Source organism: Pleurodeles waltl, chromosome 4_1, assembly GCF_031143425.1.
Source record: "Pleurodeles waltl isolate 20211129_DDA chromosome 4_1, aPleWal1.hap1.20221129, whole genome shotgun sequence".
Taxonomy (NCBI): domain Eukaryota; kingdom Metazoa; phylum Chordata; class Amphibia; order Caudata; family Salamandridae; genus Pleurodeles; species Pleurodeles waltl.
This window is the reverse complement of record NC_090442.1, coordinates 242,076,795-242,101,980: the sequence shown is the minus strand read 5'-3', so window position 1 is coordinate 242,101,980 and position 25,186 is coordinate 242,076,795. Positions and strand designations below refer to the sequence as shown.

The 25,186-nt window shown below is 42.3% G+C and overlaps 1 protein-coding gene across 6 annotated transcripts in view; it reads right to left on the bottom strand.

Moving 5' to 3' along the window:
• DNM1L (dynamin 1 like) overlaps positions 1–25,186 on the bottom strand; it is a 473,848-nt gene that overhangs the window by 175,809 nt on the left and 272,853 nt on the right. For all 6 annotated transcript variants that reach the window (XM_069228228.1, XM_069228229.1, XM_069228230.1 and 3 more), the window contains one exon: positions 1,134–1,340. In XM_069228228.1, the coding sequence (XP_069084329.1) occupies positions 1,134–1,340 (207 nt within the window). The remainder of the gene's footprint in view (positions 1–1,133; positions 1,341–25,186) is intronic.

The following is a 25,186-nucleotide window of genomic DNA, read 5'->3' as shown; positions in this document are numbered from 1 at the left end:
TTAGATTAACTATGTTTTCCCTTTTAACATTTTGGATCACATGGATTTCAATTACTTAGCAGTGAAGGGGCTAACCGAATAACCCAGAGCACCTGGCAATATAAATACAAGAACAATGGTTCCTTCAGATACCAAATCAGTTAACAACTATGTTGGTTGCATTCATATGATGCCATTCTTATCAGAAGCACAAATTCATTTAACCCCAAGTGTCAATCTAGTAGCTATATGTACTTGAAGGAACCACTGTGTCTGCGTTTATGTATTTAAATTAAGCATTTGCATATCTCTTATATTTTATGAATTCTTTTATTCTCCCAGTACAAAGATCTTGCAGATTAAGTATGTTCAGCACTAAGAATTATTCCTATGTCAAAATATTCTGTCACATTTATACAAACATTTTTAGTATGAGCTACCAGATGAACTACATGCAAAATATCCTATGTAAAATACATCAAGATATTAAGGTTTACAACGACTCCACTTTCCTCCAGTGTTTAATATGAAAACTAATTAGTGATGGTGCCTAAAACAGTGCCTAGAAGTGCGTGGCTGGTGCTATTCAACTTCAGCACACAAAATACCAAGACTATATTGTCATGAATCCATGTCGGGCCTCGTTAATCCCCCACCAGATACTCCACACCCCTGTATCTCATTCTTGCAGGTTCCTGTTTTCTCCCTTAGTTACTTTTTATCTTCTTTCTTTCTTCTTTCCCCTTTGTGTGCTTTTCCCTCTCTTGCTATTGGGAAACATCTGATAAAGGAAAATAAGTGTCAGCCCCCAAAAATGAGTGCGGTGCCCCCCACCGGCAACCACCAGTTCAAATTTAGCACCTAAGATGTAATAAAATGAGACAACAGCTGAAACCTTTACAATAACCTTAACAATTCACATGCAAAGCAAAGATTTTGTTTTTGGTGTGCCCACAGGGTGCTAATCCTTATCATTTAATAGACAACCATTTCAATATGAATGCAGTCTGGCTCCCGGCCAGTTCCTCTCAAACTGTCACTCATGTGATCAGACGGACGGCACAGCATCACATGTAAATCAAAGCAAGCCTATAACATGGGGGCAGAAGGGAGGGTCTAAGCAGATCTATAAAAGTAAATACTGCAATGCTTACAGCTCTGAAGTTTCAATATATTTTGCAGTCCCTTCAATTGTGTTGCAATACTCAGTCGCAAACTTGGTGATAAGCTGCAGTAAGGTAGCACTCTGATCTTCCACGGGCTCGCCGTAGCTGTTCAGCAGAGACTGGTATTGAGCAGCTAAAACATTTATTCTAGTCTTCAACTCAGGCAAGCAATCCCGGATATGATGCATTAATAACCTAAAAAGAAAAAGTGCACATAATAACATGAAATGTTGAAAAAACATCCACCAGTTAAGTTTTTCATAAAATGAACAAAAGGTCAAACAGTTTATTTGTGGGCACACAAACATGAAACTGAAAACAACAACAAAAAAGCTTATATTAAGGAACAAACTCAAGAATCAATAACATTTTTCTTTTATGGATTAAAGATATATTTCTAAAAGCTAAATTAAGTTTAGTTTTTTCATCCAATAAAAGTACGCTGATCAACAAAGTATAGAGATGCCAAAATATAGCTTATGGGGTGCTTCCAAATAGATTATTAAAAAAAATACATAACAGCACGTTTTGAATTTAAGTTTTCAAGTATATCATCAAATTCATTGCCCTAAACACGAATACAATGAGTTTATTTTAAACATAATGCTGTAGATAGTAATGTAAATTAGTTATTTGTATCTTGGTTTTCACAATTTAGACTGACATACGTCTGATAAGGTCAGACAGATATTTAACCAGAAGCTCATGACTGATATTATCATTGCTTAGAGAAAGCACCATTAGGAATAGCAGTATATGGCTAGATGACGGAGAGCAAGATGGCGGCCGCGTAACGCAGCCGCGAAGCGTCTGCTCCGACCAAGGAACCCTTCCAGTGTTGCGGCAGCTCTCCCGCGGGTCGGAGCTTCCTTCGGCAGTCGCGCTTAGAGGAAAACAATGTAGTAGCATTTTAGCAACATTGTGCGTTGCTTCACCAGCTCCCTCTTTTTTTGGGGATGACTGTCCCAGGACTCTCAGGAGGGGCGGGAAATATTGCGGGTGACATTGCTTTTTGAAGGACTGCTTCTCATGTGAGGATTGTTCAAGGCTACTTGGCTCTTGGTTTCTTGGTTTCTGCGGGGCCTTTTTTTCCCCTGGGAGAAGTAAAACTACGTGGATTTGCTGACGGAGGCCAAAAGGATTGCAAAGTGTTTTCCCGGGATGCGGTCTGGACTGCTCCTGCTCCTACCTGAAGACAACTACAGGTCTGTGCTCACGGGCCCCAATTGGGGGCAATTTTCGACGTGGACTCAAAAAACGGTCAGAGTTTCTTTATTTTATTACAAGTATTTGACACTGGGCGTATATTATAATAACGCATTTTGCATTAAAAAGGTAAAAATGCCACCTAAGGGAGTGAAAAATGTGACTCTGTCTGGACGAGGCAAGCCGGTAAGAGCAAGCCTGTCGGCACGGCAGGGGGGGGGTACGGATATAAAACAAGGCTTAGGTGAGAAGGTTGTCTCCAAAAACAAGAGTGCTTCACTGGACAGGTATTTTGAGAAAGGGAAGGACATACTGGTGGGGGGCATAGATACCCCCCCCGCCGATGTGGAGGAGGCTGATCCTCTAGTAAACGAAGAGATGACGGCTATAGATGTGCCCCCCCCGCATGAAGGTGGGCAGAGTGATGCTGAAGATGTGGCAACTTTACAAAAACAAGCTACCGGGAGTCAGATGGAGCAGAGGGAGCAGAGGGAGCAGAGGGAGGGCGCACAAGGCGCTAGGTCATTATTACAGGTGGAGCGGAGGCCAGTGGAATTACGCGATAATGAGACAATACAAGGAGACAAGTTTTTCTCACTATCAGATCATTCAAGTTGGTCAAGCAACGAGCAGCTGGATTTGGAGGCGGATAAAACTTCTTCTGAATTCGAATCTGAGGTGTCCTCTTTGGCACTGGGAAAGGAATTACAGGAGAGTGGCAGGAGTGCCACTGTCAGGAAAAAACAGAGGAAGAGAAGTGAGCAAGTAGGACCTAATAAGCACTCCACTAACCCATTGGACACTAAGGGCCTGATTCTAACTTTGGAGGACGGTGTTAAACCGTCCCAAAAGTGGCGGATATACCACCTACCGTATTACGAGTTCCATAGGATATAATGGACTCGTAATACGGTAGGTGGTATATCCGCCACTTTTGGGACGGTTTAACACCGTCCTCCAAAGTTAGAATCAGGCCCTAAGGGTCTTCAGTGGGAGTATTACAAGGATGATTTAACTCTATTTGATAATGGTGAAAAACAGCCTAATCCTGTGTCACTGGAAACCATATATCAAAGCATTATGGAACATCGAGAGGAATCTAAATTAGAGAGCCGTAGGACTCAAATGGCTTGCCGCAAGATGCAAATCCAAATTCGTCGAGTAGCTAAGACATGTTCAGAGTTTACTACACGGATGGAAGAAGCAGAGACCCGGATCTCGCGTCTGGAGGATGAGGCTGGAGCTCGCCAGTCATCTCGAGAAATGATGGAGAAACAACTTGAGGACACTCAGTGGAAATTGACAGATTTAGAGGACAGAATGAGGAGGAATAATCTGCGCGTCCTGGGTGTACCAGAAGGACTTGAAGGATCAGATATACATAGCTTTATGGCCGCACTTCTTAAGGAAGCTTTTCCGGACTTACACCAGTGGGACTGGGACAAAGAGGTTCAAAGAGCCCATCGATTTCCTTTTAGTAAAATAGGACCAAACTCAGAAGGAGGAAGTGGTAGACCTAGAGCAATATTAATCTCTTTGCTTAATTATCAGGCAAGGCAGGCTATATACGACCGAGCTCGACCCAATGCTAGAAGTAAGGCTAAGGGATGTGAGTTTTTTGTGAGACCAGACTATTGCCATATTACTGTTGAAAAAAGGTGGAGGCTCCGGCAGTTAATTCAGCCACTTCAAAGTAAGGGGGCACAGGTTTTTTTATTAAATCCGGCTAAACTGAAAGTAGTAATGGATAATAGGACTTACTTCTTCACGACAGAGGAGAAAGCAAGGGCTTTTTTGGGTGGACTTAACGGTCCGGTTCCCTAAGATAGATTTTCTGGATTGGGACATAGGGGTGGGGATAAAGTAGAGAGGGTTAGGAGTTAAGCCCTGAGAATTCGAGCCGGGGGTAAGATATTGTTTTGGCTGAAACAGGGTTAGATAGAGAGAGATAAAGACAAAGAAAGGGAGAAAAGGTAAAAGAAAAAAAGAAAAAAGAAAATTATGCACTGGGTAGGGACGGTCGGAGCGGAAGCTTTACCATCATTAGGGACAGTGAGATCCCATACTCTCCATAAATTGGGTGTAAGGGTAGGGGTAAGGGGTGTAGGGGGGTGGGGGGGGGTGGTTGGTAGCAGGGTCGGGGTATAAGGGGTGGGAGGATGGGAGAGGGGGGAGAGGGGGGAGAGGGGTGGTGGGGAGAGGGGGGGGGCACTAATATAGGTAGAAATGTTCAGAACAATTTAATGAAGACATATCAAAAGAAGAGGATGTATAGGATTCAATATCAACAAGTTGGTTTCTTTAAGGGAGAAAGTATTGACGTGAGTTTGGTACATCAAACGGAGTGACATGGCAAATAGATTAAGGATTTGTACACTGAATATTTGCGGTCTAAATAGCCCCCAGAAAAGGAAAAGAGTGGCAGCTGGTCTTAAACTAATTAAATCAGATTTATATTGCTTGCAGGAAACACACATTGCATGGAGTAAGCGAGAGCTCATACGAGAGCTTGGGTTGACGCCTCTTGTTTGTACCAGACAGGAGGTTTCGACACGTGGGGTGACGATACTTGCCAGAAATAACAATGTACAAGTTTGTAGATCTCGAGCAAGCAACGATGGGCGGTGGGCTCTCTTAGAATTATCCGTGAATACATTTAAATTTACCCTCTGCACTATATATGGATCAGTTTTGGACGAGGCTGAGCCTCTGGATACGTTGAATATGGAACTAGTTGGATGGCCCTTACCAATAATTATTTGTGGCGACTTAAATATTCATTTAGAGGTAGGTAGCAGGAGCATGGACACCCAGAGTTTATATCAGGGACGAAAGCCTAAAGTATGGAAAGCTCTAAGGAGGTTAGTAAGGGAACATGGGTTGAGAGATGTCTGGGAAAATATTAAAACTGTAGATCCAGGGTATACCTATTACTCGTTCCCACATGCTAAATTGGTAAGGTTGGATTATTTTTTCGTATCACAAAACTTAATCCATGGGGCTGAAATAGAATGCAAACCCAGATTCTTATCAGATCATAATCCATTAATATTGTCCATAACAATTAAGGGACCATCTAATCCGCGTTGTGTATGGACATTTGATAGGAAATTGTTGGTTGACCCAGGATATATATCCCATATGAAAGAGTGGATTCACCACTTTTTTGATATCAATAGGAATACGGCAGATCCGGGGATGGTATGGGATTCATTTAAAGCTGCAGTGAGAGGTGAAACTCTTAGCTATAGTTTGGGAATACAGAAAATTAGGGGGAAGGAAATTGTAGAACTTCAAGAAAGATTAATAACAAAAGAGAGGGAGTTAGCTAGTAAAATTACTAGTAGAGAAGACATTACTCTCACTCAGACCCAAATGGTGATTCTTAAGGCTAAAATAAATGCTTACTTGAATAAAACAGTGGCAGCCGTCTATCAAAGTCACCGATTGGAGTGTTATGAATATGGTGAATCCACAGGAAAAGTCTTAGCTAGACGGGTCAGACAAAAGGCAGTTAAACAGAATGTTTTGAATATAATTGATGGTAATGGGCGGAAACATACAGAGTTAGAAGGAATTCTAGAGGTTTTTAAGGGTTACTATCAGGAGCTGTATAGTGAAGATATAGTGTATTCTGAACAGCTACAAAAAAAGGTTAGTGAATTTCTGGGGGGATTAAAGAGTACAAGGCTCTCTTCTGAGGAACAAATTACATTAGATGCACCAATTCGTATTGATGAGATAATTGAGGCAGTAAGCTCCCTGGCAACAGGGAAAGCTGCTGGACCGGATGCAATACCACTTGAATTTTACAAGACCTTCCTGATAGACATTAAAAAGGATATGCATAGCATTTTTTGTATAGCGCAGGCAGGTCAGGCACCCTTATCGTGGGAATGTGCAAGTATCATAGTGCTAAAAAAAAAGGATAAATCAACAGAGTTCCCCAGTTCATACAGACCCATATCTTTGTTAAACGTAGATGGAAAGATTTATGCAAAGATTTTGGCCAGTAGATTGGCAAATGTGATAGTCAGGCTGGTTAGAAAACAACAACATGGGTTTATTCCGGGTAGAGATACAATAGATCATATAAGAAGAATAATAGCCATGTTTGATCTTGCAGAACTATATCAAACAAATTTAGGATTATTACTTTTGGATGCCGAGAAGGCATTCGATCGTGTATCGTGGAAGTTTCTATGGGAAGTCATGCGCTGGAAAGGTATAGGGAGTGGATATATTACAGCTATAAAAACTCTATATGTAGCCCCAAAAGCTAGAATTTGCATTGCTGGTTTGGAATCAGATACTATCTTAATCTCTAGGGGGACTAGACAAGGGTGTCCATGTTCCCCCCTTGCTCTTTGCTCTATATATTGATTCTTTCTTGCTGAGATTAGAAGAATGCAAAAATATTCAACCTCTATTATATCATGGAGAAACATATAAGGTGTTTGCATATGCTGATGATGTAGCTATAGTGACAAGCAATACGGAGGAAGCTATTGGGGCAATAGAAATAGAGGCAAGAGAGTTCGGAAAATACTCCGGATATAAGCTGAACTCAGATAAAACACAAATAGTATGTTCTGGGCACGTTTCACTAGTAGATAGACGATTGGTATCTGAAGCAGTGTATTTGGGGGTGAAGATTACATCAGTGGTTAATCGGTTGGTGGAAATTAATTTTATCCCATTATTAAATAGAATAAAGAGGGATTTAGACCGAATGCATAATTTGCACTTATCGCTAGAGGGTCGGTGCAATGTATTGAAAATGATGGTTCTGCCAAAAATCCTATATTTATTTCGGGCTATTCCCCTTGAGGTTGATAAAAAATGGCTTAAAAGATTGGAAAAGATGGGGAATAATTTTTTATGGGGGTATGCTAAAACGAGAAGGGCAATGAAGTATATGACACTTCCCAAAGATCGAGGCGGGTGGTCAGTCCCTAATTTTACACTGTATTATTACGCCTGTTGCCTTCAACATATGGATGAACTTATAAGGGGAAGTTTTAAGGGTAATGAAGAAGTAAAATCAACCCCTATTTATACTATGATGGCGGGTGGGGAGGCAAGTGGTTGGTTATCAAAATTTGAGGAACCAAGTTACTTTAAAAAAGTAAGATTTAAGCCTTTTTTGTCCGCCTTCAAGGTTTGGGCTCAGATAAAACGGAGTATGGGACTGGGAAAGTTTACGGCTTATACACCAGTGAAATTTTCAGCTATCCCAAATCATATCTTTAGGGATCCCATACTAGATTTTTGGCGTTCTAGGGGAATAAATAAAGTCGGAGACTTGTATTGTAAATCCGGTTATAAATCATTTACGGATCTGCAGTCTCAATTCGGCTTACCTAAGACCCATTTTTTTAAATTTTTGCAAATACGAATTTTTTTACAGTCTCAGAAGTGCGTTACAGTACAGTTGTCGGAGATCCCGGTAGTTGAGGCTGTTAAAAATGGGGCAAAGATTGGCAAGTTATACAAGTTACTAACAGAGCTACAAGTAGATGATATGGCACAACAGAATGAGAGATGGATTGCACGATTTGGGGTGGCTGGAGAGTGGGTGGACCAATCCTTAGCCATGGCTGAGACAACATTTCTATCAGCTAATTTGAAAAACCAGCATTACAAAACACTGATGGACTTATATTATACTCCAGCAAAACTGAAAAAGTGGGGGATATCCTCTGGAAGCTGCAATCGATGTGGGGAAGTTGAAGCTGAGATAATGCATATGTTCTTTGTATGCCCAATGTTGCAGGGAATATTAAATGAGATAGAGGTATTCCTTAAGAAGATCACGCATTGCAATATTCAGGTTACTGTTATGCTGGTAGTATTGGGAGTCGTGGACTCACCTGAAAGTACGGAACCTGCACTGTATAAAATAAGGCGATTTTTATTTTTGTCCATGGCAATATACCGCTTATGTATTGCTACAGATTGGCTCAAAAAAGAACCCCCCACGTTTGAGAATTGGCGCTCTAGATTACTTACCATCTATAATACTGAATTAAGTCTTTATAAGTTAAAGGGTCATAAGAAGAGACATAGAGGAGAACGAATGTGGGCACCACTGACTAGATGGTTGGAATATCAAGACAGTTTAAAAAAAAAAAAAAAAAATGCTAATTGTTTCGATATGTGATATATATAACTGAGGTTTTTTTTAAAGGTCTTCTTTCTCCCGTTGTTTTGTTTACTTTACTTTCTTCGCATGGATATATTATGTCTTCTTTTTTTTCTCATGTAACCCCCTCCCTCCGACATATTAAAATAAAATAAAATTTGAAAAAAAAAAAAAAAAAAAAAAAAGGAATAGCAGTATATGAATTAAATATCAATTATTGCAGTCAGAAAACCCAAATAGCTGAGCAATGTAGCTCAGAGATCAAAGGAAATGCTCGTTTTAGTAAGTTCCAACCATACCATCACTTTGCTGCAAAAAACATTCTATGCTATACCTTGGAGTTAGTCCGGAGAATACAAGATTAGGGTTTTGGCATGTCCACTGATTCAAATGAACTGAAACAGATTCCTACATTTTTTCATTTTCATTAAGAATATCACCAATACTGAAGATATGTACACAACACACTACATCAAATTGGAAGTCTACATTCTATGTCAAAATTCTGAAGCATAAAAACATTAAATAAAACACCTGATGATTGCTTGTTAGTAAACAGTAAATAATGTCCATCTCACATCTATAACGAGAATCAGAGTTCAGGGTTTATGTAGTAGTAAGCTATTATCTGAGCTGTGTTACCCTGGGAAGCTTGAAGTTTAATTTGTTGGTTTGTGGCAGATTTCCTTTTGTTGAGTTCTTAAGTTCCTTGACGTACATGACTCTCTAAGATTGTAAACTTAGAACATTGTAAGACACGAGGAAGAGAGTGAGACAAGGAGTAAAATAGACAGGCAAATACTGAAAAAGGTAGATTAAGAACTTGGCAGATCTAAAGAAGTCACATCTCTGTTTGCAAAGCAGAGGGGGGAAGAAGACACTTATTTGGAGATATTGGGGAAGATATTGTCAATAGATCGGTTTCTGGTTTAGAGGAATCTTCCAATCTGATGGGGTTGGTATCTATCAACAATAATACAATACTGGTATTTATGTATTATATGTTATGTTTTTTAAGAGGAGGAGCAGGACAAAGTGTGACAAAAATAAATTTGTTTACAAAAAAGTATTGGAGTTATAAGCAACACAAAATTTCTCCAATTAAGGTTTTCACCGAATTACAGAATATATCTGTATTTTTCCCTACTTTATACCAGTAATGTATTATTGTTGTTTGATAGCCCAGGCATAGTGGGGTTACAAGGGCTTCTTCCCCCATGGTTGTGTACAGGGGTTGGTATCTATGGCAGTTTAGACTTTTGTATCTACCCATCCAAGGAATCTCAAAATTGTTTGCCATTTTTGCTGATACTTGAATGCTGTAAGGAGGTGGTGTCTACCATCTGACTTTGTTACAAATGAGATGTAATCAGGTGCAACCTACACAACTAGTCCCAAAATGAATCAGGGCCTTTACAATGGCTGCTTTGTATGCGTTTGCCAGGAGGATTGAGATTTTGTCTGGTTTGTAGAGCAGAGGAGAAGAAAGGAGAGGAGCTTTAGGGTTCTGACAATTTTTTTTGAAAAAAGAGGAGATCAATGACAAATATGGACTTAGTAGTCAGGTTATATTAGATCGTATTCTGATTTGAAACCACTTATTTCCAATGAAAAACAAGAGACTAGTGTTGCTATGCCATGAAACAAAATGCACATCTTATTAGCCTTTATAATAATTGTAATTTTGTTTCCTTAAACATGCAAAACAAACTGTTTTAGAAGTAGTATTTTTTTAAATAATTTTTTTATGACTAAGTATAATCAAAACAACGTTAGGGACCAAAAAGCATTAAAACATCTTTCTGCTTCTACTGTTTCAGGGCTATGACCTGTGGTAGTAGTAGACAATTTCCTGATGTTTGTTGTTGCATGTGCCATATATTAAAAGCATTACGACTGAGAGGCTACTAAGACTGAAAGCATCCTCACTTTCGCCCCCACCTATATCACCATTCCGAGATTTGGCTTGTTTGAATGTTCTCCAAGGCACTTGTGACTGACATGAGCCCACTTGCTAGATCTCTGCTGTAGTGCCTCATTTCTACCTGAATAGTCACTGTTCTGCGAGATAATGTGGTAGTAGTATGGGCCTGAGAGTTCACTGACTGGCTTAAGCCATCCAATCAAGATATATGCTGGTGATGTCTACACCTCTGTTTAATATGGTATTGTTGTATAGTAGTGCATTACATGTTGTTACTGCATCTATGAGCTTATTACATTTCTCACCTATAAATAGTTGTCCCTTTTCTGAAGTTTCTCTCAACTTTTTCTTCCCTTGAACCATATGTGACATGCTTTCATTCGTGGCTACTGACTGTCTAGTATTCCGCAAGTGCTGCACTGAGGCCTTTACACCATCCATCAAGGAGAATATTTCACCACCATCTCAAGGTGTAATAAGCCCTGTGTTTCTTGGCATGAAAGCACTTCACTGACACTTTTGAAGCCTCTTGTGTCCCTGGTGGTCTCTCACAGCAGACTGTGGTGTGTCCATGGCAGTACTTGGCCCACAGAGACATCAGGAAAATCTAGCTAAGGTTCAACAGCAGGTCTGCATCAAAATGCTACAGGTGCAGTTGGTGAGGATGATGCACCTGCATACAAGCCAACATTTTACATGTGAAAAGCGGGAAAATTTAGAAAAAAAAATAATAATCAGGGGAATTAATTTCCTCCAACTGGACTCTCCTGAAGCAGAGGCAATGTCAAGCAGGAGACAGCCAAAATAAAGCCATTTCTGCTTTAAAAAAAAAACAAAAAAAACATCACCCGCCTCCCGCCTGAATCAGGTCTACAGGCAGGTATGCATCTGTAGCTTCCGCAATGTCTGAGGAACTATCATGGGGTGCCTTTTGCTCAATGTGTGACGTACAGATATTTGTTTTACGGTGCTGAATTTTCAATTTTTGGTTTTAAATGAAAACACTTTTTATTTCTTCAATGTATACACTTTTAAAGTTATTATTTGAACACGTTTGACTATCTTTTACCTCTTCATATGAATGATAATGAAAATGTCACTTACCCAGTGTACATCTGTTCGTGGCATCAGTCGCTGGGATTCACATGTTCTGCAATAGCTCGCCATCTGGTGTTGGGTCGGAGTGTTACAAGTTGTTTTTCTACGAAGAAGTGTTTTCGAGTCACGGGACCGAGTGACTCCTCCTTCTGTGCTCATTGCGCATGGGCGTCGACTCCATCTTCGATTGTTTTCCCCGCAGAGGGTGAGGTAGGAGTTGTACTATAGTAATAGTGCCCGCGCAATGAAATGTGTAAGTATGTACCTATTAAAGGTTTAAATAATATATATACAAATGTACAAAATTGAAGGTAACTTCTGAACTGCTACAGGCTTCCGGGGAGGTGGGTGGGCACATGTGAATCTCAGCGACTGATGCCACGAACAGATGTACACTGGGTAAGTGACATTTTCAGTTCGATGGCATCTGTCGCTGTAGATACACATGTTCTGCATAGACTAGTAAGCAGTTATTTCCCCATAAGCGGTGGTTTAGCCTGTAGGAGTAGAAGTTGTCTGAAATAGAGTTCTTAATACAGCTTGACCTACTGTAGCTTGTTGTGCGGATAGCACATCTATACAGTAGTGTTTGGTGAATGTGTGAGGCGTAGACCATGTGGCTGCCTTACATATTTCATGCATTGGGATGTTTCCTAAAAAGGCCATTGAAGCACCTTTTTTCCTTGTTGAATGTGCCCTGGGAGTAATGGGCAGTTGTCTTTTTGCTTTAAGGTAGCAGATTTGGATGCATTTAACTATCCATCTGGCTATACCTTGTTTTGATATTGGGTTACCTGCATGAGGTTTTTGGAATGCAATAAATAGCTGTTTAGTCTTTCTGATGTTCTTTGTTCTGTCAATGTAGTACATTAATGCTCTTTTGACATCTAATGTATGTAGTGCTCTTTCAGCCACAGAATCTGGCTGTGGGAAAAAAACTGGTAGTTCTACCGTTTGATTTAGATGGAACGGTGAAATAACTTTTGGTAAAAATTTAGGATAAGGTCGTAGGACGACCTTATTTTTATGTATTTGTATAAAAGGTTCTTGTGTTGTGAACGCTTGAATTTCACTTACTCTTCTTAGAGATGTAATGGCGATGAGAAAGGCAACTTTCCAGGTTAGGAATTGTATTCCGCAAGAGTGCATGTGTTCGAAAGGTGGGCCCATGAGTCTTGTTAGGACCACGTTTAGGTTCCATGAAGGAACAGGTGGTGTTCTTGGTGGTATAATTCTTTTAAGACCTTCTATGAATGCTTTGATGACTGGTATCCTATACAAGGAAGTTGAATAGGTAGTCTGCAGGTATGCAGATATTGCTGCAAGGTGTATTTTAATAGAAGAGAAGGCTAGCTTTGCTTTTTGTAAATGGAGCAAGTAATTTACTATATGTTTTGGAGTTGCGTGTAGTGGTTGTATCTGATTATGATGGCAGTAACAAACAAATCTTTTCCACTTACTTGCGTAGCAGTGTCTAGTGGATGGCCTTCTGGCCTGCTTTATGACTTCCATACACTCTTGGCTAAGTTGTAAGTGTCCGAATTCTAGGATTTCAGGAGCCAGATTGCTAGATTCAGCGATGCTGGATCTGGGTGTCTGATCTGTTGGTTGTGTTGCGTTAACAGATCTGGTTTGTTGGGCAGTTTGATGTGGGGTACTACAGAGAGATCTAGCAGTGTTGTGTACCAGGGTTGTCTTGCCCACGTTGGTGCTATTAAAATGAGTTTGAGTTTGTTTTGACTCAATTTGTTTACTAGATAAGGAAGGAGAGGGAGGAGGAGGAAAAGCGTAAGCAAATATTCCTGACCAGTTCATCCATAGGGCATTGCCTTGGGATTGCTTGTGTGGGTATCTGGACGCGAAGTTTTGGCATTTTGCGTTCTCTTTTGTTGCAAATAAGTCTATTTGAGGTGTTCCCCAGAGTGTGAAGTAGGTGTTTAGAATTTGTGGGTGGATTTCCCATTCGTGGACTTGCTGGTGATCTCGAGAGAGATTGTCTGCCAGTTGATTCTGGATCCCTGGAATAAACTGTGCTATTAGACGAATTTGATGGTGGATTGCCCACTTCCATATGTTTTGAGCTAATAAGCTTAACTGCGTTGAATGTGTTCCTCCTTGTTTGTTTAGATAATACATCGTTGTCATGTTGTCTGTTTTGACAAGGATGTATTTGTGGATTATGATTGGTTGGAAAGCTTTTAGTGCTTGAAAAACTGCTAATAATTCTAGATGATTTATATGCAGTTTTGTTTGATGTATGTTCCATTGTCCTCTTATGTTGTGTTGATTGAGATGTGCTCCCCACCCTGTCATGGAAGCATCTGTTGTTATTACGTACTGTGGCACTGGGTCTTGGAAAGGCCGCCCTTTGTTTAAATTTATACTGTTCCACCATAGAAGCGAGAGGTAAGTTTGGCGGTCTATTAACACCAGATCTAGAAGGTGACCCTGTGCTTGAGACCACTGTGAAGCTAGGCACTGTTGTAAGGGCCTCATGTGCAGTCTTGCGTTTGGGACAATGGCTATGCATGAGGACATCATGCCTAGGAGCTGTAGTATTGTTCTTGCTTGTATTGTCTGATTTGGAGACATGTGTTGAATGACTCTGTTGAAATTGTGAATTCTTTGTGGAGTTGGCGTTGCTACTCCTTTTGTCGCGTCTATTATGGCTCCTAGATATTGCTGTACTTTGCTTGGCTGAATGTTGGATTTTGCAAAGTTGACGGTGAACCCTAGTTTGTAGAGGGTTTGTAGGACTTGATTTGTGTGGTTTGAGCATTGTGTGAGCGAAGTGGTTTTGATTAGCCAGTCGTCTAGATACGGGAATACATGTATTTGCTGCCTTCTGATGTGTGCAGCGACTACTGCTAGGCATTTTGTGAATACTCTTGGAGCGGTTGTTAAACCAAAAGGCAATACTTTGAATTGGTAATGTATTCTTTTGAATACAAACCTTAGATATTTTCTGTGTGATCGATGTATTGGTATATGGAAATATGCGTCTTTGAGGTCTAGGGTTGTCATGTAGTTGTGTTTTTTGAGCAATGGTAACACTTCTTGTAGTGTGACCATGTGAAAGTGGTCTGATTTGATGAATGTGTTTACTACTCTGAGGTCTAGAATTGGTCTCAGTGTTTTGTCCTTTTTTGGTATCAAAAAGTACAGTGAATAAACTCCTGTGTTTATTTGTGTGCTTGGTACTAATTATATTGCATTTTTTTGCAGTAGTGCTTGAACTTCTATCTCTAGAAGCTGTGAATGGTGTTTTGATAGATTTTGTGATTTTGGTGGTATGTCTGGAGGGAATTGCAGGAATTCTATGCAATAACCATGTTGGATAATTGCTAGGACCCATGTGTCTGTAGTTATTTCCTCCCATGCTTCGTAATATTGACTTATCCTTCCCCCCACTGGTGTTGTGTGGGGGGGGTGAGTGACGTGTGAGTCACTGCTTGTTGGTAGTGGTTTTGGGGCTTTGAAATCTTCCTCTAGTCCTAGGGAATTGCCCTCCTCTATACTGGCCCCGAAAGCCTCCCCTGTACTGTCCCTGGTAGGTGGACGGTGCGGACTGTGAGGTACTAGCTTGTGTGGCCTGACCCCGAAACCCTCCTCTAAAAGGTGTTTTGCGGAAGGTGGTATAAGATCCTCTGCTTTGCGGGGAGTAGAGTGCGCCCATGGCCTTGGCAGTGTCAGTGTCCTTTTTGAGCTTTTCTATGGCTGTGTCGACCTCCGGACCGAACAGAAGTTTTTCGTTTACTGGCATGTTAAGTACTGCCTGCTGAATTTCTGGCTTGAATCCAGACGTTCTGAGCCATGCGTGCCTACGGATGGTAACCGACGTATTAATGGTCCTTGCGGCTGTGTCTGCTGCATCCATAGAGGAGCGTATTTGATTGTTGGAAATGTTTTGACCCTCCTCAACAACCTGTTTTGCTCTTTTTTGTAGATCTTTTGGGAGATGTTCAATGAGATGCTGCATCTCATCCCAGTGGGCTCTGTCGTATCGCGCTAGCAGCGCTTGTGAGTTTGCGATGCGCCACTGGTTTGCTGCTTGGACAGCGACCCTCTTCCCGGCTGCATCGAACTTTCTGCTTTCTTTATCTGGGGGAGGTGCATCCCCAGAAGTGTGTGAATTTGCCCGTTTTCTGGCAGCCCCTACCACCACAGAGTCTGGTGGCAGCTGAGAGGTGATGAATACAGGGTCCGTAGGAGGCGCCTTATACTTTTTGTCCACTCTAGGCGTTACTGCCCTACTTTTAACTGGTTCCTTGAAGATCTCCTTTGCATGGCGTAGCATGCCTGGGAGCATAGGCAGACTTTGGTAGGAGCTGTGGGTGGAGGAGAGGGTGTTAAATAAAAAGTCATCCTCTACTTGTTCAGAGTGTAGTTCCACATTATGGAACTGTGCTGCTCTAGCCACCACTTGTGAATAGGCTGTGCTGTCCTCAGGTGGTGATGGCCTAGTTGGGTATGTGTCTGGGCTGTTATCAGACACTGGTGCATCGTACAAGTCCCACGCGTCTTGATCTTGGTCATCGTGGCTCATGGCGGTGTGAGCTGGCGAATGTGACGGGGTGTAAGTTGGCGAAGCCGGAGTTACAGGTGGAGGCGAGGGAGGAGGTGTTACCTTCTTTGCTGTTTGTTGCTGAGGAGCCTCTAGTGCTATAAACTGAAGTGTTCTTTTTCTTTTGACAGGTGGAAGGGTACTGATCTTCCCTGTCCCCTGCTGAATAAAGATACGCTTTTGCGTGTGATCCACCTCAGTGGATTGCAGTTCCTGTTCGAATCTGTGTTTTTTCATTTGTGAAGACATAGAATGCTCTTCAGTATAGGAGCCTGAAACTGGGTCTGTTGGTGCTTTTTTCGGCTCCGAAAACCCTGTTGTTTGTCTTTTCGGCTCCGAGGTAACCTTCCTCTTCTTTTGTGCCGAAAAATCTTGGCCCCTATGGTCTTCGGCGCCACTGTCTCGGCGTCGATCCGTGTCGACACCGAACTCTCGGTGTCGATGCTTCTCTTTAGCACTCTCTCGGTCCCGAGGAGGCTGCGTGCCGGTGTCTCGACCGGAGTCGGACGATCTCAACACTGAATGGGCCTTTTTCGGTGCCGATTGTTGGTCACCGGTAATTTGGGTTGAGCCATGGCCGGTTGGCAGTGGCGTCCCCTGGGCCTTTTTGCCTTTTTTAAGTTCTGATCTCGACGTCTTACTCACAGTTTTTGTATTGTCGAGTTCGTCGGAGTCTGAATCCTGGATGGAAAAGGATTCCTCCTGTTCCTCTTCTGTCTCGAACTGTCGATGCTCCTTTGGCGTGGACGCCATCTGCAGTCTTCTCGCTCGACGGTCGCGCAGAGTTTTTCGGGACCGGAACGCCCGACAGGCCTCACAGGATTCTTCGCTGTGCTCGGGTGACAGGCACAGGTTACAGACCGAGTGTTGGTCCGTATAAGGATATTTGTTGTGGCATTCAGGGCAGAATCGAAACGGGGTCCGTTCCATCGGCGTTGTTCTCCACGCGGTCGGGCTGACTAGGCCCCGACGGTGTGCCGAAATCTACCCCGAAGGGCACCGAAGCGCTTCGATGTTCAATGCGTCGTCGTGTGTGTTTATCTCGAACCGGATCGCAACGATACCGTCGAAAATCTTCCGTTTTCAGCTATCTTTCCGTTCCGAAACTCAGAGCGACAGGAACACGTCCGAACCCGATGGCGGAAAGAAAACAATCGAAGATGGAGTCGACGCCCATGCGCAATGAGCACAGAAGGAGGAGTCACTCGGTCCCGTGACTCGAAAACACTTCTTCGAAGAAAAACAACTTGTAACACTCCGACCCAACACCAGATGGCGAGCTATTGCAGAACATGTGTATCTACAGCGACAGATGCCATCGAACAATAGTGTTTCTAGGACTTACAATAAAGTTTTAGTACTGCATCTCCCATAATGCATCCTTAAGTAAAATCTAAAAGCTCTTGCTTTATATTGTAGGTTTTAATATGACTAACTGGTAGTGACAAACTTCAAACATTCAGACTTACCTTTAGCTGTACTGGGTGGGCTGTAGGAATCACTGTCTGTGACATCAACAATGGTCTCAGTGTAGAGGGTGGACTCAATAAGTTGTTCTGTAGGAGTTGCAGGGGGCTGTATGGTGGGCTCCCCAACTATTCCATGTGTTGCAGATTCTGGTGGCAATGTTCTTTTTGGTCTGGGATCTCAAGTCCTACCACCTTTTGTGGATTTCCTCTTTGGAATGCTGGATAGCTTCAACAGAGTTGATTTACTTCTCAATACTTCTCCTGATCTTTTCCTGGGACTCAGAGACATGGAATGAGCTTTTTTTCAAAAAGCTCATCATTTTGTGCTACACATTCATCTATGAGCACAGCAAGCTCCTTATTAAACTTGAATTCTCTTTTGCATCCAACACCGTTTTTTTCACAATCTCCTGTGAATATTTCCAATAAAAAGGCTTCCAACAACCCAAATATATCATCAAAGTAGGTAACCAAACAATGCCTGACTACCTCAGTGTTAAAGAGGCCTGCACACTGCCATCAAATCACACCAAAAAGCGACTTTCGCAATTTCAAATTCTGAAATACAGAATCACAATTTAACAATTCAGTATTACAGAATCAGCATATTTTGAATGTTAATTACTGCAAGCTTAACAAGGGCCTTTGGTGTCCAAGATCAACAATTAACGAAATTCCTTTATACGCTCAGTAATCTAGTTTAATTTTTTTGTGCCAAAGAGACGTCATCCTAGATTTGGTCACCTATATCTCCAGTCTCTTATGAATCATTATTAAAGCTGGGGCTGTGTCAGACAGTATACTTTAGAGCGTGGAACATTAAAGTTGGTTAGCATAAATATTAACAGATTGAGAGTTATCAGATCTTTTCCAATGGCAAACCATGTTGGTGTTCTAGACATTGTTTGTGGACACCAAGCATTACCTTGTTGTGATGAGATTGCCTACTTCAAAGAAAGAAATTCAGCAGGTTCTTTGCTTTTCTCCCCATCTACTATTAAACTGAATCTTAGTTACCAGTGTTTTTTGTGAAATACTTTTCTAACCCTTTAAACCTTATAATTAGTTTATGATTTATGGACCACTCGTGAACTATTTTTATTTGTATCCACTGTAATTCAAAGTGTGGGAAGCGGGTGTAACCACTGTACTTTTCATAAGTTGGGGGCAACCCATCTACTGTAAGCAACTTTCGCCCAATCTCTATGATGCTTTTCCCAGTAAAGACTTTGGAGAAATATGTGAGCAGGCAGATAATATTTTTGGAACAGTACATTCGCCATGGCTACAAAGCTGCCCTAGTTTCCATCCGTAACAATTTGTATCTGTCGGCAGAAGAGGGCCACCTGGTGCTGCTTGATCTGTCTGTTGCCTTCAACACGGTATCTCATGACATCCTTTTGTCAAGTCTGGCTGTGACGGGCATACAAGTTTCTGCTTTCCCTTGGTGCAGATCCTTCCAGAAGGGAAGATGCCAAACTGTTCATCTGCCTCCTTTTCACTCTGAGTTTAACACACTGTGTTAAGTTGTTCCGTAGGGCTCCTTATTAAGCCCCACCCTTTCAACCACCTGCTTGTTCAGCTCATCAGATTCTTAATAGGATCAGTTCAGGAATTATACAGATGACACTCAACTGCTTATTTCGACTAATACAATGCCCAACCCCCTTGTTGTCTATTATGAATGTATGCTGGTTGTTTCATCATGGCTCTCTCACAATTCTCTTACATTTAATGTGGACAAGACAGAAGTCCTGTTTTGCACTAATTACATCCTCTCGCATGGCATGCCTTCAAACTTTTGGCTTGCCTCTTAGAGCTTTGCCCTTTGCCCACCTGAGGAAGTTCATAACTCAACTAAATTAGGCAGGTTAATCCGCTATCTGCCACCTGATTCTCACTTCTAGGAGTACTACACAAAATCTTATCACTGGTCCCCCTGCTGTTGCACGTCCACTGGTTTTCCAGGTGTCTATCCTAATTCATCTGAACTATTATAATTCTCTGTTTTGTGGTTCTCCACCAGGACCTCTAAACATGTTACAGCAAATTCAAAATGTCCCTACCAGACTTGCCTCTGCCAAAGCTGCCCCAGACTACCTACATTAGTTGCCATTGCTTAAAAGGATCAATTTTACTTCTCAATACAGTGTACATACTATGGACAGGACCTTGCTACCTCCAGCAGAAGTGTCTAAAATACACTACCTGTAGGTTGCTTTCCTCGGATGTTCACCTGGTGGTTGTGCCAAAGTGTAGGCATAGGGCAACGAGCAGGCAGATCTTTCTCATTAAGAGCTGCTCTGCAATGGAATTCTTCCCCCCCTTTCACTGTGTAAATTGCAGGGTCTGCTTTCCTTTAGTAACACATTCAAAGTATGGTTTTAAACTCAATAGTCTGGGTATTTTCCTACCTCAGTTATTTCTGTATCATCTTAGTACCAGGATACCTTGGTATATGTCACTGTGAACTTTACAAGATCATCTAACATAACATTCATGTCTTTAATGTGCTTCTTGAGATTCAGTCTATTCATCGTGACCTTTGACCTATAGGAGACCATTGGTCTTTACATTTTGTCAAGGTTGGAAGGGGTCTATCTGATTTCCTGATTTGTGGATTGCGGTATGGGGAGCAATGTTTCTCAGTTCAGGCTTAAAAACTCAGTTTCAATAAATATACAGCTAAAGTATGACGTGGAAGCGCATTTTCATTAACAATCAACACATTTTCCACTGAAATGGCCAAAACTATTACAACTAAAATGCAGGTTTGCTGATAAAACTGTGAAAGCTTGGTTTCAGCAAAAATAACCACCAAATAAAGTATTCAGATTTGTTTTCATCCTATTAAAATCTTTATTTACACAGAACTTCAAAAAATGTGTTTCCTAACAACTGAAATAAACATCCTACAGCCTTTTTATTGCATTCTCATTGTACAGTATAAGTGCAAGATAGTTCACTTTACAAAATCCTCTAACTTCAAAGTCAGAGAAAGAAAAGAAAATAAGCAGCAAATTGTAAGAAGACAAACTAACAACTGACCTCGGCCTTTGAACGCACAGCAAATGCGACAAGATGAAAACAAAATTTTAAGTAGGCGTGTGCAGTGAACTCCGCTCTGCTGGCGGAGTATGGGGGAAGGGGATGGGGGGGAACTCTGCCACGCCAGCAGACTGCGGAGCAGAGTTCACCAGCGGGCCAGTGGTGACACCTGGTCTGTACTCGTTACTACTGCATCACCTCTTACTCCATCACACCCTCCCTCCTGCTGCTGTTACCGCCGCTCCCAGGCAGTCGTGCAGACCTGTTGCAACTACTACTAGCCATTGAGTGATGCAAGGGGATTACGGGAACACTAGCTAAGGCTATGCTTTCTGCTGGTCAGCGTGAAGCAGCTGCAGGCTGCTGCTAAGGGGCTGCGCCAGCGCTTGCTCGAGCTGCAGGCCTCCCTCCTTTCATTGTCTTCAGCAGCCCAAGAGAGGAAGGGGTCAGAGGGAGGCAGAGAGCCATGTCACTAGCAAAGGGAACCAGACAGCATTCAGACCCCGTCTGTGCTTAGAAAAAAGGGAAACTGGCAGTCAGAGCTCCACTTGAAAAACCTGTCTCCCCTGTGTCCCTCAGAAAGGAAGTGGTGTTATGGGGTACGCTGCTGAGGCCATCAGGGAGCGCTGGAGACTGGGTGAGCATGAGCTGCTGCTAAGTGGTAGTCCTGCATCCCCCGCCATATAGAGATGTGTGTGGCCTGAGAGAGAGCCTTAGAGCCCAGTGGGAAGCAAGGCTATGCACTTTACACTTGGACCAAAATGAAGAAAACATTTGCGACCGGCAAAGGGAACCCTAGCTCCGGTTGCAGGCCTCCCTCCTTTCACTGTCCTCAGCATCCCAGGAGCAACATGGGGGCAGAGTGAAGCAGAGATCCAGTTCGCTGGCAATGGGGACCCTGGACCAAGATAGCGCTCAGACCCTGGTGTCGCATTCTCTTCTATGTGCACAAGGAGGCAAGCACTGAGCAGGGTCAGTGCTTGCGGGGGTGGAGGAGTCTGTGCTTGAAAAAAAAGGAAAACTTGCTGGCAGAGCTCCACTTGAAAAACCTGTCTCCCCAGAGTCCCTGAGAAAGGAAGTGGTATTATGGAGTACGCTGCTGAGGCCAACAGGGAGAGCTGGTAAATAGGTGAGCATCAGCTGCTCAGGACCGGGTGGCATTCCGTTGCACTCGAAACTCCTCTGAATTTCACAGTTTTTAGATAACTCCACGGAATAGAACTCTGCAAGCTCTGCTCGCCCCTAATTTGAAACCCTCTTTTTGCTCCTTGACTTTGAATGAACTGAACACCTGTTCTTTGCCAGATCACTAGAACAGGCCAGTAGGCCCTAAATTTAGCCTTTCCTGATACAATCTGACTAGCCATACTGAGTGGTAGAGTAGATGTCTATAGGCCTGTATAGGTTTAAAAGGCTGCTCTAATCTCAGTTGAATTGTGTAGGGAAAATCATCATCTCCTTAGGCAGATGTTGACTTTTAGGGAATGTGCTAGCATCTCTTCTGCCCTATTAAGCCAGCATCAGTGTCCGTGTTTTTTTTTTTTTTAGTTGAGCATGCGTTTGCACTTCTACTGAGGATCTTGTTTTATTCATACAATATACTACTTCGTCTTTGTACTGAATTCCTTTGTGGACTTATACAAATGTTCTGAAGATTAAATTATGGCCTCCAATTGAGATAATACTGCATATTGTGGGCTTATATCTTGCATGCCAACATGATTATAATTTCACCCCTTAAGGTTGCTTTGATGGAGTCCTACAAAATTCAGTTAGGGGAAGAGAATGAAGAGGTTGCTTTGTTTAATAGTATGAAAGGGCCTATGCTTTTTCCATTTTAGCATAATCTGTAGTTTCAGAAGATTTCCTGGTTCATTCTTCATAATTTCTGGTTGTCTCAAAGGTATGGTGTAATCAGTGATTTATTTGTAAAAAAAAAAAAAAAAGTGCCAGACAATGATAGCACCAGGACACATACTAACCATCACACTCCTAAAAGTATGACAGTTCAGACTATTCCAGGCTCGTCAAGTTGTAAGAATGGCTTGGGCGGCAGGTATCCATTTTTAATGTATACTGAATCAATAATCAACTGTTGTTGTGCTCATCTCTAAATTAAACAGACATCGCCGCCATGTGGTAGACTGTCACACGTCCTGGTGTTGACAATTAAGTTCTGCTGCCAAGCACAGGAAACCACTGACTAAAATTAAGCACTGGGTTTAGCAAACTAAAGGCATGGTGTGTTACAATCACTGGTTCAAGCTTTGACTCTTCTATCATAGGTAGGTGTAGGCCATCAATTAGTATGTAAATTATGCATAAGTATCTCTGGTGTGGAAACGAGTAGAAGGTAAATTCTGTACCATTGGGTAGAGTATTCCCAGGCTTCTACAAGTTTAAGTACTTTGAATAGCCTTGCCATTTGTGTGATTTTGTTGCCCTGAATTTACATGAAGATTATTTGCCTAAAAAACAAATCCACTGGACCAATCCACCTAGGATTAAATTAGCATTTGGGGGAATCTCATAAGTTTTTTTTTTTTAATTCAATCTGGATCAAAAGTCTGGAGTGTCTGTTATAACAGCAATAATGTTGATTACATTATCAATATTGTATTTGCTCAACCTAGTTATGACACCCCTTTCTTCAACATCAGCTTCTTACATGACAATACGCAATTTGGATTTCTTAGACCGTAAAGTGATAATTCCAATTTTCTTTCTAATTGCTTCTGAGTATGTTAAGCCTTCCACCTACATACCTCTAATTAAAAGGGACTCAGTCCTACCAATTTTAGTTTCTTGCAGGAATACCAGGTCGCCTTTGAGTGTCTGTGATGAACAAGTTACTTTCCTGCACCTTATCTGGTGGAGACAATATCTAGTTTTAGATTCCTTACTTTTGAATTTCCCCCAGACATCAGACTGGATCTGAAGAATTTTGTGAGCAGTAACCCTGCGTGCTGCCAGGTGGCATCAATCGACTCCGCGTCCGTCATCGACCACTAAGGATACGACATTGAGGTTTCTATATAGGCACCACCCCAGCGCACTGACGTCAGTTTCTTTTCACAACTTTCCACGCCAGAAGGGGAGACCCATAAAGAGACTGACTAGTGGTATGTCAAAACTAAGGTCTTGAAGGGGGAGTCCCTGTCTCTAGAAATCAGATTGCAGAACGGGGAGGTTGGGTGGGTTGGTAACAAATCTGCAACTAGATATTGTCTTCTACTCTACCAGATAAAGCGTTAACAAAGGTAAGTTCATCTGATAAAGTCTTCTAGTTGCAGATTCCTTACCTTTGACTAGATACACGAGCAATCCCATCCCCGTAGGTGGGTCTGCGAACTAAGATCACACCAGAAAGTCAGAGTACTCATCCCTTCGGACCTGACTGTCCGGACAACATTGTTTGGTAAATGTGTGCAAGGATGCTCATGTTGCCGCCCGACAGATATCAAGGACTGGAACTCTGTGTGCTAATGCGGTGTTCGCAGCTGTAGCTCGAGCAGAATGACCATGCAAACCCTCAGGGTGTTGCTTTTGGCCATTGCATTGCAGAACTTAATGGAGTATGACCCATTAGGTGATGGTCTGCTTTTGCACTGCCCGACCTTTCTTCGGACCCACATAACCTAAAGAGTAGACTATCCACCCAGAACTCTTTTCTATGATCAAGGTAAAATGCCAACACTCTTTTTGGGTCCATTGAGTGTAGTCTCCTCCTCTCTTCCTTAGAAGGAAGTGGGGGTGCATAAAAAGTAGACAACGTGATGGATTGGCCTACACAAAAGAGCAGAACCACTTTCGACAGAAAAGACGCCCCAATGCAAAGCACCACTTTGACGGGATAGATGGAAAGGCAGGGTAGCTTAGATAACACTGCCTGCAGCTCACTCACCCTGCAGGCAGATGTAATGGTCACAAAGAAGGCTATTTTCAAAGTGAGAAGCCCGAGAGGACAATTGTGGAGAGGCTCAAAAGGAGCACACATCAAAAAGGTAAAAAACAAATTCAGAACCGATTGGGGCATAATGTATAGGGATGGAGGAAAAAGATGTGTAAGATCTTTGAGGAATCTATGTACAATAGGAGACTTGAACAAGGAAGGTTGTCAGGCAACCTCAAAAAAGCAGAAATAGAAGACAAATAACCTTTAAAGGCACCCCTAACTGAGCCTTGCTGGGCCAGGGAAAGGATAAACAACAGGACCTCAGAGAGAGGGGCAGAAAGGGGGTGATTAGACTTGTCTGTGCACCAGGACACAAATTTATTCCGACAACAGGCATATACTGTTTTGGTGGAGGGATACCTGGCTGCAAAGATTACGTTACAGAGGAAGGACAAAAGCTGTCAACTGTTGCCGCTCAATCTCCACGCAAGAAGAAGAGTGGACAGGTTTGGGTGTAGAACCCTCCCCTGCTGCTGCGACAGAAGATCCTTCCGAAGGGGCAGTGGAGGATTGTTGGACATGCTCAGCAGCTCAGGTCACCAGACTCTCCACGCCCAGTCCACAGCCATAAGGATTATTTGGGTCTAGTCGTTTTTGATCTTCTTGAAAGCCCTGGGCAGAAGTGGTGTAGG